General features: G+C 55.2%; 1 protein-coding gene across 4 annotated transcripts; it reads left to right on the forward strand.

Moving 5' to 3' along the window:
• The first annotated feature begins 304 nt into the window (after positions 1–304).
• On the forward strand, positions 305–13,707 carry DAPK3 (death associated protein kinase 3). 4 transcript variants are annotated; one of them, XM_074351098.1, is made up of 9 exons: positions 305–431; positions 1,472–1,612; positions 7,606–7,966; positions 8,240–8,369; positions 8,632–8,680; positions 8,934–8,960; positions 10,058–10,210; positions 10,942–10,987; positions 11,446–13,707. In XM_074351098.1, the coding sequence occupies exons 2-9, from the start codon at positions 1,551–1,553 to the stop codon at positions 11,980–11,982; spliced, it is 1,365 nt and encodes a 454-aa protein (XP_074207199.1). In that variant the 5' UTR covers positions 305–431; positions 1,472–1,550; the 3' UTR covers positions 11,983–13,707. The 4 variants fall into 4 exon arrangements, with proteins under 4 accessions (XP_074207199.1, XP_074207198.1, XP_074207201.1 ...); XM_074351097.1 differs by having other exon boundaries at positions 336–455; XM_074351100.1 differs by having other exon boundaries at positions 416–438.
• The last annotated feature ends 835 nt before the right edge of the window (positions 13,708–14,542 follow it).

Here is a 14,542-nt window from a genome sequence, read left to right on the forward strand (position 1 = left end):
CGGTTCTGGTCCTTGGATTCGCGTATCATGCCCAAGAAAGGCAGGAAGAGCGACGCAGGACTTCAGCATCCCGCCTCCCGACTTCAGAGCCGCGTCGGAGAACGGGCGGGGCGGACCAGGGGCCGGAAGTCGGAAGGTCAACTTCCGTAAGCTTGACCGGCGTTCAGTACAGCCAATCAGCTGCGGGAAGGCGAGGCTTTTCCAGAGACAGCATTCTGCTGAGGAGGGTGGGACGCCCGCGGGCCAGGGCTTGGAAAGTGGTGGAGGGCGGGGCTTCATGAGCGGCGGGCGCACTGACCACTGGGCCGTGGGATCGGCCTCTGGGGGGCGGGAGCTGGCGGGCGCGGTGACGTCGCACGGGTCGGCACTTCGAGGCAGCCGAAGCGGCGGCGCCCGAGGACGCGGCGGCGGCCAGCGCGGCTGAGGGGCCGGTCCGTGGTGCGGGGCCGAGGAGGGTGCGGAATGGGCTCGGTCTGAGGCTGGCGGATGGAGGGGCCCTCGGGGGAGTTGAGGGGTGACGTTTAGGGACCCCTGGGATGACCTGGCCGGAGGAGGTGGACCGGGGCCTGTGAGGGGCGTGGTGGCATCTGGGACGCTGGAGCAGGGGCGTTAGGGGTTGGGGAGACCTTGGAGGCTTCTATGACGGAAGCCATCGGGGTCTGCCTTGGGGCCTGTGAGAAGGCTCGGGGTGAAGGACGATGGAGGAGACTCTCAAATGTGGCCCTTTGCGGGGTCCCGTTTGGGGCTTGGAGACTCTGGGTGGGGGACTTTGAAACCTTGAAGGGTGGGCGTTTTCGAGGAGCGAGGAGAAAGAAGTTAGCTTTGCTAGGACAGTGGAAGTCAGGGGCAGGCAAGAGTGAGTAGGGACCTTGCAGGAGCTTGGAAGCCATTGTCCAGTTCCCGGGGAATTCAAGACTGAGGGGAGTAAGAGATGGGGTGAGCACTGCTGCGGGGCGTCTTAAGAGACCAGCCGAGATAGGGAGGGGGTGTAGGAGTAGCGCGGGTAAGGACAGGGAGGGGTTGAGGTTGCAGATGGGCAGGGAGATGGGAGTGTCTTGGGACTGGAACCAGTTAGGAAACTTGTCAGAGAATCAGGGAGCCCCAGGGTTTGGTGGTGTGAAGAGTGTGGGGGAACTTGCAGGAATGTGTGGGGCTCTGGACGAACATGTTGAGAGAAGCCTGGGAAGGAGAGGCAGGGAAAGACTGGGGCACTGTGGAGAACCAGAGGTATGTGCTTGGCGGGAGTTGTGGGAGTGAAGGTGGCACAGTGGGGCTAATACTGACCTATTGGGTGGTGTGATAGCTAAATGAGATGACACAGGAAAGTACCCCACCCACCAAGTGCAAGTGCTTTCTGTGAGGAGAGTGGAGTTTCACTGTGGGGTGATGTGAAACCTGTTTTTGGGGAGCGAGTCTGTTCACCTAGAAGTAATGGCTGGCATCTCCTTTCCTACTTCCCTGTCTCCTCCAGGGTCACAGCTAGAGGATTCCCCGGGCCACTGTGACAGTTTTCACTGGAGTGGAAGGTGCTGGAAGGCAGACCGGCCACCATGTCCACATTCAGGCAGGAAGATGTGGAAGACCACTATGAGATGGGGGAGGAGCTGGGCAGGTGAGCAGTGTGCCCTCTGATGGGGCTCTGGAGAAGGGGGGAGAGTCACTGTTGGGTTTTCTGGAAGTATTTCCTCTCCTGTCCTTCATCCTACTCTCCGAGAAGGCATGAGTCAGTATCATGTGCTGTGGAACGAGTTTGGGCCTTGGAGTCTGCCAGTCAGGGCCTAGAATTCTTGCTCTGACATTCTCTGTGCATTTTCTTTGGGGAAAAACATAACTGAGTATATATGGTACCTAATACAGTGCCTGGTATATGGTGTGAGAGCAGAAGATTTTGCAGGTTTTGTTGGTAAAGGTCTGTCCCTCTCTTTAATCCTTTCTTGTTGGGGGCAGTTGAGTCTCCCCAGCTCTAGTACATTTCCAGGGAAGGCCTCCTGTCGGAGCCCACACCCTTGCCAATTGTTAGCATTCTTATGGGAAAGAGCGGAGTTTTCCCGATCCAGCCTGGCAGCTGATTTCCTGCCTGGCTGGGCCTTGGAACTGTCCCCTGGGAGCTCCCCTGCCTAGGACTCGCCAGGCACCATCCTTTTTCCGCAGAGCCTCAAACCTTATTTGGTGAGTGTATTGCTGGCTGGCCTTCCCAGAGCCGCCTTGGCTGCCCCGTGATGTCAGCAGAAGGGAATGTAAATAACTGAGCCGTTCATCAGACCTTTGCTGAGAGTGTGTGGGGCTCTTTTGGGATTCTGAAGTCTCTCCTTTAGAAATTTCCCCTGTCGGAGTGATAGAGAATGCAGGCTGTCCCCCACCCCCAAGGAAATCTCATACTCCTGCTGAAAATGTATTAGGGTCTCCTGAGGGTAGTTTGGCAAAAGTCAGCAAAAATATGTGTATTCCCTGCAATCCACTGATCCCACTTCTGGGGTTAATTCTTTGGGATTAGTTCGTGCGTGGACCTAAGGATCTAGGGACAGGGAGAGTCACCCTAAGAATTTTATATGAGGGAACCCTCTTCAGTGGCTACCTCAGTACTGCCACCTCACGGATGGACTACTATGCAGCCATTAAAAAGAGCCAGGCACCTCGTGTGACGTGAGCCACGTAGGAAGTCTATTGAGATTTTCCAGTAGCTGTGTCAATTTTTGCAATTTTAATAATATATTCTATTTCACCTGATATGTCAAACTATTATCATTTTGCTTGTGATCATTATAAAAATTATTAATGAAATAGTTTATTGCTTTTTGTTGTTGTTATAGAAGGTCATTTATTGATATGAAAAGGTGTTTAGGACATACTTACGTGTGAACAAAGTAGATTGTAAAATAGCATAGCAGTTTTTGTGGAAAATATATATGTATGTATCGCGAAAAAAGACTTGCAGGGATAGCCACTAAAGGGGTAACAGTGCTTATTCCTGGGAAGGGGGTGTACAGGTGTTCATTTTATTCTGTGTTTACCTGCATTTCCTTTTTTTCTATAAATCACATAATTTGCTTTTGTAATAAGAAACTTAGTCTATTATTATTATTATTATTATTATTATTATTATTATTATTATTATTATTATTATTATTATTTTGGCAGGAGGAGGTAATTAGGTTTTATTATTTATTTTTAGAGGAGGTGCTGGGGGTTGAACCCAGGACGTCGTGCATGCTAAGCATGTGCCCTACCACTTGAGCTATATCCTCCCCCCCCAAATTAATCTATTTCAAATCTTCATTTTGATTAAAAGAAAACCATTTAAAAAAATGACTTTTTTCAGAAGCAGAAATGATTTCCAGGTTGCCACAGATGCAATGATTTTGTTCTCTGCAGAAGCTGACAGGAAACTTCACAGTCATAGCCCAAGTCAGATTCCAGGGGAGAAGGGTGCTTCCTGCAGCTTCAGGGTGCTCGTTTCATCTCCCCTGCCTTTTTTTTGACAGGGAGCCTTTGAAATCTGATGTGTCTTGCATGCTCACAGCACATCTCCATTCAAGTGTCTCAGTTGACAGCTTCCGTGCAGTCAGTGGCTGCTATCTTGGACAGTGTTGCCCTGTGTAATGATCTGGAATGTTCTTGGAAACACGTGGGATGAAGGATTAATGCCACAAAACACTGTGCATACTGTGCTGCAGTTTGTATAAAGTGTAGATGTTGTTTGGACATCGGAGTTCGGGGCTGTTTTTATATTACACTTTCATTCATCTGCGAAGGGCCCTACCAGGCAGGTACTGTTATTACCCCATTTTATGGATAAAGAAACAGGCTGAGAGCTGGGAAGCAGCTTGTCCAAGGCCTTATAGACCATCAGTGGCCTGACGGGATTCAGACCTAGAGACCATGCCCTGCTGGCTACAAAGCCCAGGCGTGCTGGAACCAGTGGTGGGCGTCCAGCTTCCTCCGCCCACTCCAGTAATGGCCCCAATGTCACATGTCCGAGCTTAGCCCTGCATGTTGGGAAGGGAGTGTGGCTTTCTGCCCAGACACCACCCACTTTCAGACGCTCACTTTGCACACTCTGACTTTGGCTACTGTGAGAAGTGTTGGGTCTCAGAGGCTGGATCCCGCTGGAATTCGGTTTCGAGCAGAGCTGAGTCTTTCCCAAACCTGGTTATTAACTGTCTAGGGGCATCGCCGTGGTGACCTGGGCCTGGAGTAAAGCAGGGCTGTGTTCTCTCCCCAGGAGTCACAGGGCTGAAGGAACTGGGAGTGAGTGTGGATGTTTAGGGAGGGTTCTTTCCTCCCAATTCAAGTCACCTTGACGGTCTTGGGAAATAAGTTAATCTGTGGTCGGTCAGTGTGGACATCTAGCCTGGCCCCCACGTGACGGAGTGCTGTGTGTGTCTGTATTGGTTAGTGCTGGCTGCGTGGCAGAGTGCCACAGACCGGGGGTTTGAACAGTGGAGATTGATTCTCCTGGTGCTGGAGACTGGGAGTCCAAGATCAAGGTGTCTGGAGGGCTGAGTCCTTCTCTCCTTGGAGATGGCTGCCTTCTCCCCACATCCTCACTGGGTCTTCTCTCTGTGTGTCTGTGTCCTAATCTCTTATAGGAACACCAGTCATACTGGATCAGGACCCACCCCGGTGACCTGTTTTAACTTAATTCTCTCTTTAAATACCCATCTCCAAATAGTCACATTCTGAGGTCCTGGGTTAGGATTTGGGGGGTGACACAGTTCAACACCTAACAGTGTCTTTGTCCCTGTCCCCATGAGCTCTGTCTTACTTGTCTTTGTTATTCCAACTTGGAATATTTGAGAGTTAGGCCACATGTCCAGTGCTTAGCACGGTGCTCCCAGCAAGTGGTGAACACTCAGCATTCTGGTCATTGCCATCAGGGTGTCATTGTGGGGTGGGAGCGGGGCCTGGAAGAATCTGCTTGGTTGATGTAGGCCAAGGGGAGAAGGAAGGACATTTTAGATTGGGGGACATTAGCTAAGATGTGCAGAGGGCAGGAGCTCAGTGTACCCAGGGGACCGCTGTGGTGGACTTGGGTAGGGGGTTGAGGCCTGGTCAGGAACATTTGACATTTTTCAACTGACCTATGCTCTGGCTTTTAGACTAGTGTTTGAGTTTCCTGTTGCTGCTATAACAAATTACCACAGTTAGTGGCTTAGAAGAGTATGCATTTATTATCATAAAGCTTTGGGAGTCTGGAGTCTAAAATGAATCTGCAGGGCTGGTCCCTCCAGAGGCTCCAGGGAGAAGCGGCTCCTGCCTCTCCCAGCTTCTAGAGGCGCCGCATCCCTGGCTCGCGGCCACCCCCCTCCATCCTCACCGCCAGCAATGCAGCGTCTCCTGTCTCTCTCTGACTGACCCTCCTGTCTCCCTCTTATAAGGACCCCTTGTGGTGACACTGGGTCCCTGGGGAATCCAGGGTCACCCCCATCCCAGGGGCCTTAACTTAATCTTGTCTGCAAATTCCCTCTGCCCCGTGATGTGACATGTCTACAGGTTCTGAGGATTTGAATGTGGAGCATTATTTAGCCTACCTCGGTGCAGCAGTTTGTTCTTCCCACCTGCCCACCTTGAACTTCACCTGCCCAGGTATTTGTGGAGCATGTCTGTGGTGGCCCGCCGTGGGTGCCTTGGTGCCGCAGTGCTCATGAGGGCAGCGACTTAGGTGCTTGCTGGCTGCAGGTAGCCCTGGGTGTCCCAGTGAGGTCCACTTGCTGGGATACATGGTCATGAGGGCCCTGCCGGCTTGACAGAGGTGACCCTCACTCATCTGTCTCATTCTGCCTGTGCTGTCCTCCCTGTGCCCCGCCAACCTCAGAGATCCCTCCTGTCCCCAAGGCCTGTCTGCCGTTTCTTCCTCCACTCACTCGCCCCCCATTCTCACCAGATGTCAGAAAGTCACCTGGTCTCCTTTCTGTGGACCCCTGATGGTGCTTTGTTGAAGTTTCTTGTCTGGAACGTGTGCCTTCTGTCTTCAAATTGGTCTCTCCACTTACGTGTGTGTACATATAACCTCTTGAGGCCAAGGTGCGTGCTGCACGGCCTGTGAGCCACCTCCAGCCCTAGTGTGGCCCGCTCGTGAATGTGGGATGGCTTTTTACTTTTTTAAAGGGTTGTAAAAACACACAAGAATTGTGACAGAGACCAGATGGCCAATAAAGCTTAAAATATTTACCCTCTGGCCTTTTTCAGTCAACTCCTGAGTGAAAAGCAAGTTAACAAAACTAAGTTCCTAGACAGCAAAAGAATTTGGACATTGGACAGCTCCCTGGAGTGCAGTAAATAGAATTTCTGTCTTTCTCTTAAAATAACCGCTGTCTTGAGATGTAATTTACACACCATACAGTTTACTTATTTAAAGTATACAGTTTAATAATCTTTACTATATTTCTCAGGATTTTGGAACTATCACCACTAAGTAATTCCAGATTGTTTTTAATCATCCAAAAAAAAAATCTCATCCCCGTTAGCAGTCACCTCCCCATCCTCTCCACCAGCTCCTGACAACCAGATATCCACTCTGCATGTCTGTGGATGTTTCACATAAATGAAATCACACACTGTGTGGCCTTTTGTGTCTGGCTTCTCTCACTGAGCATCATGTTCTAAAGAGTCATCCATGTTGTAGTGAGTGTCAATGCTTCACTTCTTTTCATGGCTGCATAATATTCGTTTGTGAGTAGACCACATTTTGTTTATCCATCATCCGTTGATGGACATTTGGGACATTTCCACCTGTTGGCTACTGTGAATAGTGCTGCTGTGAACATCTGTAGAAGAAGAACTTCTGTGGAGTGGAATTCCTGGGTCTGAGGGGAACTCACGTTTCACCAGCTGCCCCATTTTGCATCCCTGCCAGCCGCACACAAGGGTTCCACTTTCTCCACATCCTCGCTCTTCTCCCTTGTGAAAATGTGTGTACTTCTTTTACTATGCCCGTTGAATGGGAAGCTCTTTTGAATTCAATGGCTTTTCCTCTTTTATTTTTAGATTTTAAAAAACAGTGAAATACGCTGTGAGAAGTTGAATCATGTAGAATCATATCAAATAAAAAGTAAAAAAGCCCCTCTTCACTGTCCTCAGTCCCGCTGCTCAGAGATGTGTGTTGCTCATAGCTTGGTGTGTGTCCTTCAGGCCTTTCTGCTACATACACACACGTAAACGTCCCTGTAAGTGTCAGCACAGCATGTACTTTTTTTAAGCAGAGAGATCTCATTCCTCATGTTATTCTGCAGCCTTCTTCACGGTACAGGTCTTCACGGGTGTATTGCTTGTCAGCACAGAGTCACTCTCTTTTACGACTGCATAAAATTACCCTGGGCTTACCATGGTGGAGTCTGGTTCCCTTTTGTTAACCGTGGAGCCCTTTCCATTCTTTCACAGTTGGAGAAGCACCAGGCAGTCACTGTATCATGTGCCACTTTGCAGTCACGTGGGAGCACGTGCCGGGTGGGGTGGACTCTCAACGTGGTGGGGATGTGCATCCTCGTGGCGCCAGGAGCTGGGACGTGCTGTTGGAGAAGGCTGTGTTGTCCGAGTGGTGGCCCAGGTCCCATGAGCCCCGCGGCCCTCTCAGTGCCTGTTCCCTGCCCCGCTCTGTCCCTGCAGCGGCCAGTTTGCGATTGTGCGGAAATGCCGGCAGAAGGGCACCGGGAAGGAGTATGCAGCCAAGTTCATCAAGAAGCGCCGCCTGTCATCCAGCCGGCGGGGTGTGAGCCGGGAGGAGATCGAGCGGGAGGTGAACATCCTGCGGGAGATCCGGCACCCCAACATCATCACGCTGCACGACATCTTTGAGAACAAGACTGACGTGGTGCTCATCCTGGAGCTGGTCTCGGGCGGGGAGCTCTTCGACTTCCTGGCCGAGAAGGAGTCCCTGACGGAAGACGAGGCCACTCAGTTCCTCAAGCAGATCCTGGACGGCGTCCACTACCTGCACTCCAAGCGCATCGCCCACTTCGACCTCAAGGTGAGCCCGCTGGACCAGCCTGGCCACAGCAGGCGAGGGTGGGGGTCGAGAGGGTCCACCTCCCCTCGGCACAGGATGTCCCTGCGCAGGGTGTTGAGGAGACTGACTGGCTCAGGCCTGGACCTGTGCAGAGGGTCAGCGTGCCCACACCCACACGCTGGGATTGAGGGGAGCCCAGGGGCAGCTCAGTGCTGCTCCCAGAGACACCAGAGACGCTGGGCGGGCTGCAGCAGAGCGCCCCCGCAGCGCCCTGCCTTTCTGCCCCGCTCCCAGCCAGAGAACATCATGCTCTTGGACAAGAACGTGCCCAACCCGCGGATCAAGCTCATTGACTTCGGCATCGCCCACAAGATCGAAGCAGGGAACGAGTTCAAGAACATCTTCGGCACCCCAGAGTTTGTGGGTGAGGCCTGGCTTGGGCCTTGGGGGGCGCTGGGGGATTTCTGGCTGGCGTCGAGCAAGGTGGGTCCACCGGCCTCGAGTTTCCCTTCCCGCCCCTGGTGCCAGGCATGGGGACCTCAAGGCCTTGGGTTGGTGCTATCACCGTCCTGGCCTTCCTCGCTAAGAACCAGCCTTGCCTGAGGGCTGTGCTGCTCCTGTTGGCCATGTCCCCTGTGCCCCCTTAGACACACCCGCCACCTGACCCTTTCTCCTTGTCTCCGCAGCTCCCGAGATTGTCAACTACGAGCCCCTGGGTCTGGAGGCAGACATGTGGTGAGTAGGGGGCAGCGGGCCCAGGGCTGCCTTTGTCCTTTCTCCCTAGGGAATCCCCTGCCTGTCCCCAGGAGCTGCCAGGTCACAGCCACAGGCTGGGGTGTAGCCCATCCTTCTGGCCTTAGAGCTGTGGGGTCAGGGCCAGACAGACTGTTGCCTTAGAACAAAGGTTGGCCCCCTCGGGACTCTGGGGTTTGGGGAGCTGTGCCTACGGCAGAACTGATCCCTGTCTCTTCTGTGTGTTCTTCTCCAGGAGTATCGGCGTCATCACCTATATCCTGTGAGTACCTGCTTGGCGCGTCCTGCCCCCTCCTGGGGCCCTGCTGGGTCAGGAGGAGGGCTGGGAGGCTTCTGTGTGGGGGCAGTGAGCAGAACACAGGACCTCCAGCACTCTGACCCGTCGCAGTGCTCAGTGACTCTGGAAGGGTGGATGAATGAATTTGTGCAGGAGTGAGAGATGTGTTCTGGAGAATTCAAAAGGCAGGGCACCCTCGTGTGAAATAACCATGCAAGGTGCCTGCCAGGGCAGCATGTCCCCCTCAACTGCAGGCTGGCAGCTCAGGCATGTTGATTAAATTGCAGGCCACTGGGGACTAACTCAGCCGCCAGCGCCTTTCCCCCCCGGAGATCAGGGTGAGGATTGAAGTTCCATCCCTCTAACCCCTCTGCTGGCTTCGCGGCCACCAGCCCCTCCTCAGGCCGTCCCAGGGTCACCTCACTGGCATGCACTCAGGTGTGGCTGGAAGAGGCTTGTCGTGAATAACAAAAAATGCTTCTGTTCTCTGGAGCTGTTTCAGGAAACAGAACAAAGACCGAATATTACAACAAAAGATGCTCCCACCTTGGCTTTAGGAAGTTACAAGGGTGTTAGGATCTGTGTGCCCAAGGATGGGAATGGAAGACTAAATGTGTATTTTTCACCCTAAGTCACCGTGTCACATGCCCAGAACCCCACAGGGTGGTGGTGTGGCCTCAGTGCAGCATGTCAGGAAGACATGACATCTGAATAGTCACTCGTGACTGCACTCGGCCACGTGCTGCAGTAGTGCCGGCCAGGACTCCTCCGAAAGTTAGCCACTTTCCCTCTAACAAATAAATGCTTCAGCGAAGGTGCTTCGAGACTACGTGCCTGTGTAGATACTTTTGAGTTTCTGCGGCGAGTTTTGTCCTCTCATTTCGGTGCCTGTCAGTGGATGGTGGATTTTCACTGCCTTCTGGGTGGCAGCCAGGGCACTGTCGGGGGTGGGTGATGGCCCGGGGCCTGGCGTCGCTTTCCTCTGCGTGTGGCCCCTTCTTGGGCATGGCAGAATTGGGTGGTGGCCTGGGCAGCAGCCTGGTCATGGCCTCGCGCCACTGAGCCCCGTGTCTGCCTGCCAGCTTGAGCGGCGCATCCCCGTTCCTGGGCGAGACCAAGCAGGAGACCCTGACTAACATCTCGGCCGTGAACTACGACTTTGACGAGGAGTACTTCAGCAACACCAGCGAGCTGGCCAAGGACTTCATCCGCCGGCTGCTCGTCAAAGACCCCAAGTAGGAGCACCAGGCTGGGCAGGGGGGTCCGGGGCAGCCTGGCACGGAAGGCCCAGCGAGTCCCCCAGAATGGGCACTGTGGTCGTGGACAAGTAAAACGTGTGTCCGAACTGCTACCTATTGTAATGGAATTGGCGTGGCTTCTGCTCTGGCTGGAGGGAGCACACAGAGGGCTTAGGCTGGCCTCTTAGGACGCTGTGTCTTGGCTTTTAATTTGTTGCCAATGTTTGAGATAGGAGGTTTCATGTAAGATTCCAGATTACTATTTTTTATTCCCTAGAAAAAAAATACTGGCAGCACGGAGCCCTCATTCACACAGAGGTGCCCCCGTTGGATACCGTCCTCCCCAGGCTCCTCCTCTGGGTGCTTGGGTTGTGAGACCCCAGTGTTGGGTCTCAGCACTGTTAACAAAATCCCTCAGAAAACACAGAGACCCTGGGGCCTGCACCCCCAGGCCCCTAGGTAGGCTCCTTGTGCTCAGCCAAGCAGGGTGGGAGCTCTTAATTGTGCCTGTACTTCCATGGTGGCTTCAGGGACTTGTTGCTGGGCTGGATGTTGACTTTAGGGAATTGGAAGTCCCCAGGGGCAGGTGCTTGAATCAGCCATATGTGGGGGCTGGGAGCCGGAGCTGCAGTGGGGAGAGCCTGGACCACCCCTTCCTGCTCTCTGCCCTGGGGGAGGACAGTGCAGGTGGCCCATGTGAGACTAACTAGGGTGGGGGGTTCTTCCAGGAGGAGGATGACCATCGCCCAGAGCCTGGAGCATTCCTGGATCAAGGTGAGGTGGTGGGGCTGTCCCCATGTAGGCATGGCAGGCGTGCCCAGTGCTCAGCACAGAGGAGTGGTCCTGGATGGTGCGGGGCATGCGGTGTTCACTGATGTGGTGTTGGAGCCGTTTCACTGAGACACCAGCCGGAACACACGGCCCATCTGCATGTACTGGGGCTCCCTGCCCAGAAACGTCCCAGAAAAGGGTCACCTGCAGGCCAGGGTCAGGGTTGGCTACCTTCTATAAAGGGTCAGAGAGTGATTATTTTTAGCTCTTCGGTCTCTGACACGACTGCCATCAGAATTAGAATTCAGGGCAGGAAAGCTCAAGGACCATGTGTACTTGAGTGGGCGTGGCTGTGTGCCAATAAAACTTCACTTACAAAAGTGAGCGGAGGGTTGCACATGGCCCTGGGTGGGCTGCCCGGGCTGGTGCCGGGTCCAGGCCACCCTTCCCTTCTGCTGCAGGCCATCCGGCGGCGGAACGTGCGGCGGGAGGACAGCAGCCGGAAGCCAGAGCGGCGGCGCCTGAAGACCGCCCGCCTCAAGGAGTACACCATCAAGTCACACTCGAGCATGCCCCCCAACAACACCTACATCAACTTCGAGCGCTTCTCCAAGGTGCTGGAGGAGGTGGCAGCGGCTGAGGAGGGCCTGCGTGGGCTCGAGCACAGCCGACGCCTGTTCCACGAGGACATCGAGGCGCTGACAGCCATCTACGAGGAGAAGGAGGCCTGGTACCGTGAGGAGAACGAGAGCATCGGCCAGGACCTGCGGCGGCTGCGGCAGGAACTGCACAAGACCGAGGCGCTCCAGCGGCAGGCTCAGGAGGAGGCCAAGGGCGCCCTGCTGGGGGCCCGCGGGCTCAAGCGCCGCTTCAGCCGCCTGGAGAGCCGCTACGAGGCGCTGGCCAAGCAGGTGGCCTCAGAAATGCGGTTTGTGCAGGATCTGGTGCGCGCCATGGAGCGGGAGAAGCTGCAGGGTGGGGAGTGCAGCCTCCGCTAGGGCCTCCTGGGGTATGCGGTGTCCCGCAGCTCTGGGTGGCGCCCCCATCACCCTGGTGTGGCCCTCCCTGGAGGGCCCGCAGGCTGGAGGCTGACTTGGGAAGAGCGCTGGTCTGGAATGCACTTCGCGGGGCCCAGGAATTCACGGCCGACGGGAGGACCTTGGCTCGGCTCTGCCCCGGGAGGACGTGCTGGTCTGGCCTCTGCAGAGCCTGCGTCCCCCCCCCAGCTCAGCCCCTCTGTCCTGCAACTCAACTCTGGGGGCTTCTGGGCCAGTGTCCCCTCAGGAACTCTGAATTCTGTGAGGAGTTGACATCTCCAGTATGGAACTGGCCACAGTGGACACAGATGCCTCACACCTGGGGGTGTCAGCGTGGCAGCCTTTGTGCCCAGGGCTTGGGCCAGCAGCTTCAGGCCCTCCATGTGACCCAAGTGCATGGAGCCTTGGGGAGGGCCTCTGAGTGCCCGGGCTCGCCCCAGGGCTCAGAATTGATGGGCTCCTGCTGGACACCCCAGCTCCTCTTCTGCAGACAGGAGGCTGCTCCTCCCGGGTCAGTGGTGGAGGTGGCCTCTGAGCCCGGCCCTTCAGATCCCTAGCCCCTCACATTGTCCCCAGCCTGGGGCAGGGCACCAGGGCCAGAGCTGAGATGACCCAGCCCTCAAGGAGCTGTTGGTCTGGGGTAGTACTGGGGAGACCGTGTGGCAGGCACAGTGCCAGAATGCAGTAGAGAAAACAGCTAGCTGCAAAGGGGGTCTCCACTCCCCCCCGTGAGGCGGGCCCACTGGGGGCCAGGCGGGGAAGAGCTGCGGCTGCCCGCGGCCCTCCCCAGTGGGGCAGGCTGTGGAGCCATCCTCTCCTCTCCAGCTCCCCGACAGCACAGAGCCCCTGACTCACCAGAGCCATCAGTGAGGGTCCCACCCTTGCCTCTTCCCCTGCCCCATCTCACTGTCTTCTCCAGTGCTGCCTTCGGAACCATTAGGGCTTCAGGCCAGCAGCTCTCGTGTGGGCCCCGTGGAGTAATTGCTAGAGGCCCATGTTCCCAGTGTCCCCTCCCTAGAGAGCCCCAGGGACCCTTACAACCACCTCCCTGCCCATGCTCCATGCTGTCCCGTGCATGGAGCAGCCCGTTCCACTGCCTCCCCAGTGTTTGCAGGAACACGCCTGTGGGAGGACCCTGGGAGAGCGTGCCCTGGACCAGAGGGTTAAGGGGGTTGAGCGAGCAGTTCCGCAGTGTGCCACTAGGTGCTGCCCTTGAGCGGCATTTGCACCCCAGAGGAAGTGCCAGGCTTCAATGAAACGTGGGTCCCTGGCCTGTGGCTGCCCTGAACTTGGAATTCTCTGTTGCTGGTTGTGTTAATCAAGGGATCCTGTGCAGCATCCCCTTAGCCCAAGAGGAGTCCTCGGGATGGAGGTCAACTCCAGCCGAGTGCAAGGAGGAGCTGGGCAGGTGGGCGGGTACTCCAGCTGTGGCCCTGGTTGGGGCTCAGGTCACAGGACCCTGCAGGACCGAGGAGGGTGTTGGAACCTAGCTGTGGGGCTGGCAAAGCCTTTGGTGGGGTGGGCCCGCTGTATCCCCCTCAGGACCTCCATTGTATGACATGCATGTCTCTAAGCATGTGCCTGCTTAGAAAAGGGAAATAAAGCCTGGCTTCCCGGCGTCCAGCTGTTCTCTGCTCAGGCCGGGGCAGGGACAGCCAGCCTTGGTGGTCACCTGGTGTCACAGCCTCTCTGGCCTCTTGTGTCTCCTTCCCTCTGTCACTGCCTGCACCTGCGCTCCTTGGGCAGAATTGGGCAGACCTGGGGGGCCCTGGAGGCTGCCCTGATCTTGGGGTTCAGCTGGACCCTGGTTCTTTCCATTGCGATGACTTGGAGGCTTCTGAGCAGCCAGAGTGGGCCGAGAAGGGTTTCCTGCCCTTTGTGCCCCTTCGGACACTGCCAGGTCACACGTGGGCTCCCCTGCCCTGCTTTGGGCTCACCTGGAGGAGGTGCCGTTGCTGCTTCTGCTGCCACTCTGTGGCCTCTGGGTGTGGAGTGGGCTCCGAGGACGGCTTCTCTGGTCCTCTGCTGCTTTCTGAGTGGCCCAGTCAGTCTTGTTATCTCGTTCCATGCATTGAGGGGCACATCACTCGTTTTTTTTTTTTTTTAATTAGTTTTAAACTGAGATACAACCCATAAAATTCATCCTTTTATAGCTCTTTTTGGTCAACAACTTCCATTTAAAATCTCAGTAAATTTCAGCTTTTGTCAAATGTCAGATTTCCCCAGTCAGTCTATGATTGTCCTTTATAGCTGGCACCTGGCTGTTAGGGCTTCAAGACAGGGCTCTGAGCAGCACATCCCCAGATGGTACGTTGCAAAGTGCGGTCAGTCTGTGGCAGGAAAGGGGCGCGCAGTGTGGGTGCTTGTGTAAGATCAGTGGGCATCATCTTGGGTGCCACCTGCCTCCTGTGGAAAAGGAGGCGCTTCTCTGCAGTGCTGGAGGGTCTCTAGACACCAAGGGTGGTTAGCCAGAGGCTCCCTGGAGATCCCAGAGGCCCAGTAAACAGCATTAATCCAGCCA

Source organism: Camelus bactrianus, chromosome 22 (genome assembly GCF_048773025.1).
Source record: "Camelus bactrianus isolate YW-2024 breed Bactrian camel chromosome 22, ASM4877302v1, whole genome shotgun sequence".
Classification (NCBI taxonomy): domain Eukaryota; kingdom Metazoa; phylum Chordata; class Mammalia; order Artiodactyla; family Camelidae; genus Camelus; species Camelus bactrianus.

Bases quoted from the DNA above. Each gene is read 5' to 3' on its own strand.
- DAPK3 (XM_074351098.1), top strand. From the start codon at position 1,551: ATGTCCACATTCAGGCAGGAAGATGTGGAAGACCACTATGAGATGGGG. The intron at 8,681-8,933 runs GTGAGTAGGGGG...GTTCTTCTCCAG, and splicing joins GGTCTGGAGGCAGACATGTG to GAGTATCGGCGTCATCACCT. The intron at 10,988-11,445 runs GTGAGGTGGTGG...CTTCTGCTGCAG, and splicing joins TGGAGCATTCCTGGATCAAG to GCCATCCGGCGGCGGAACGT.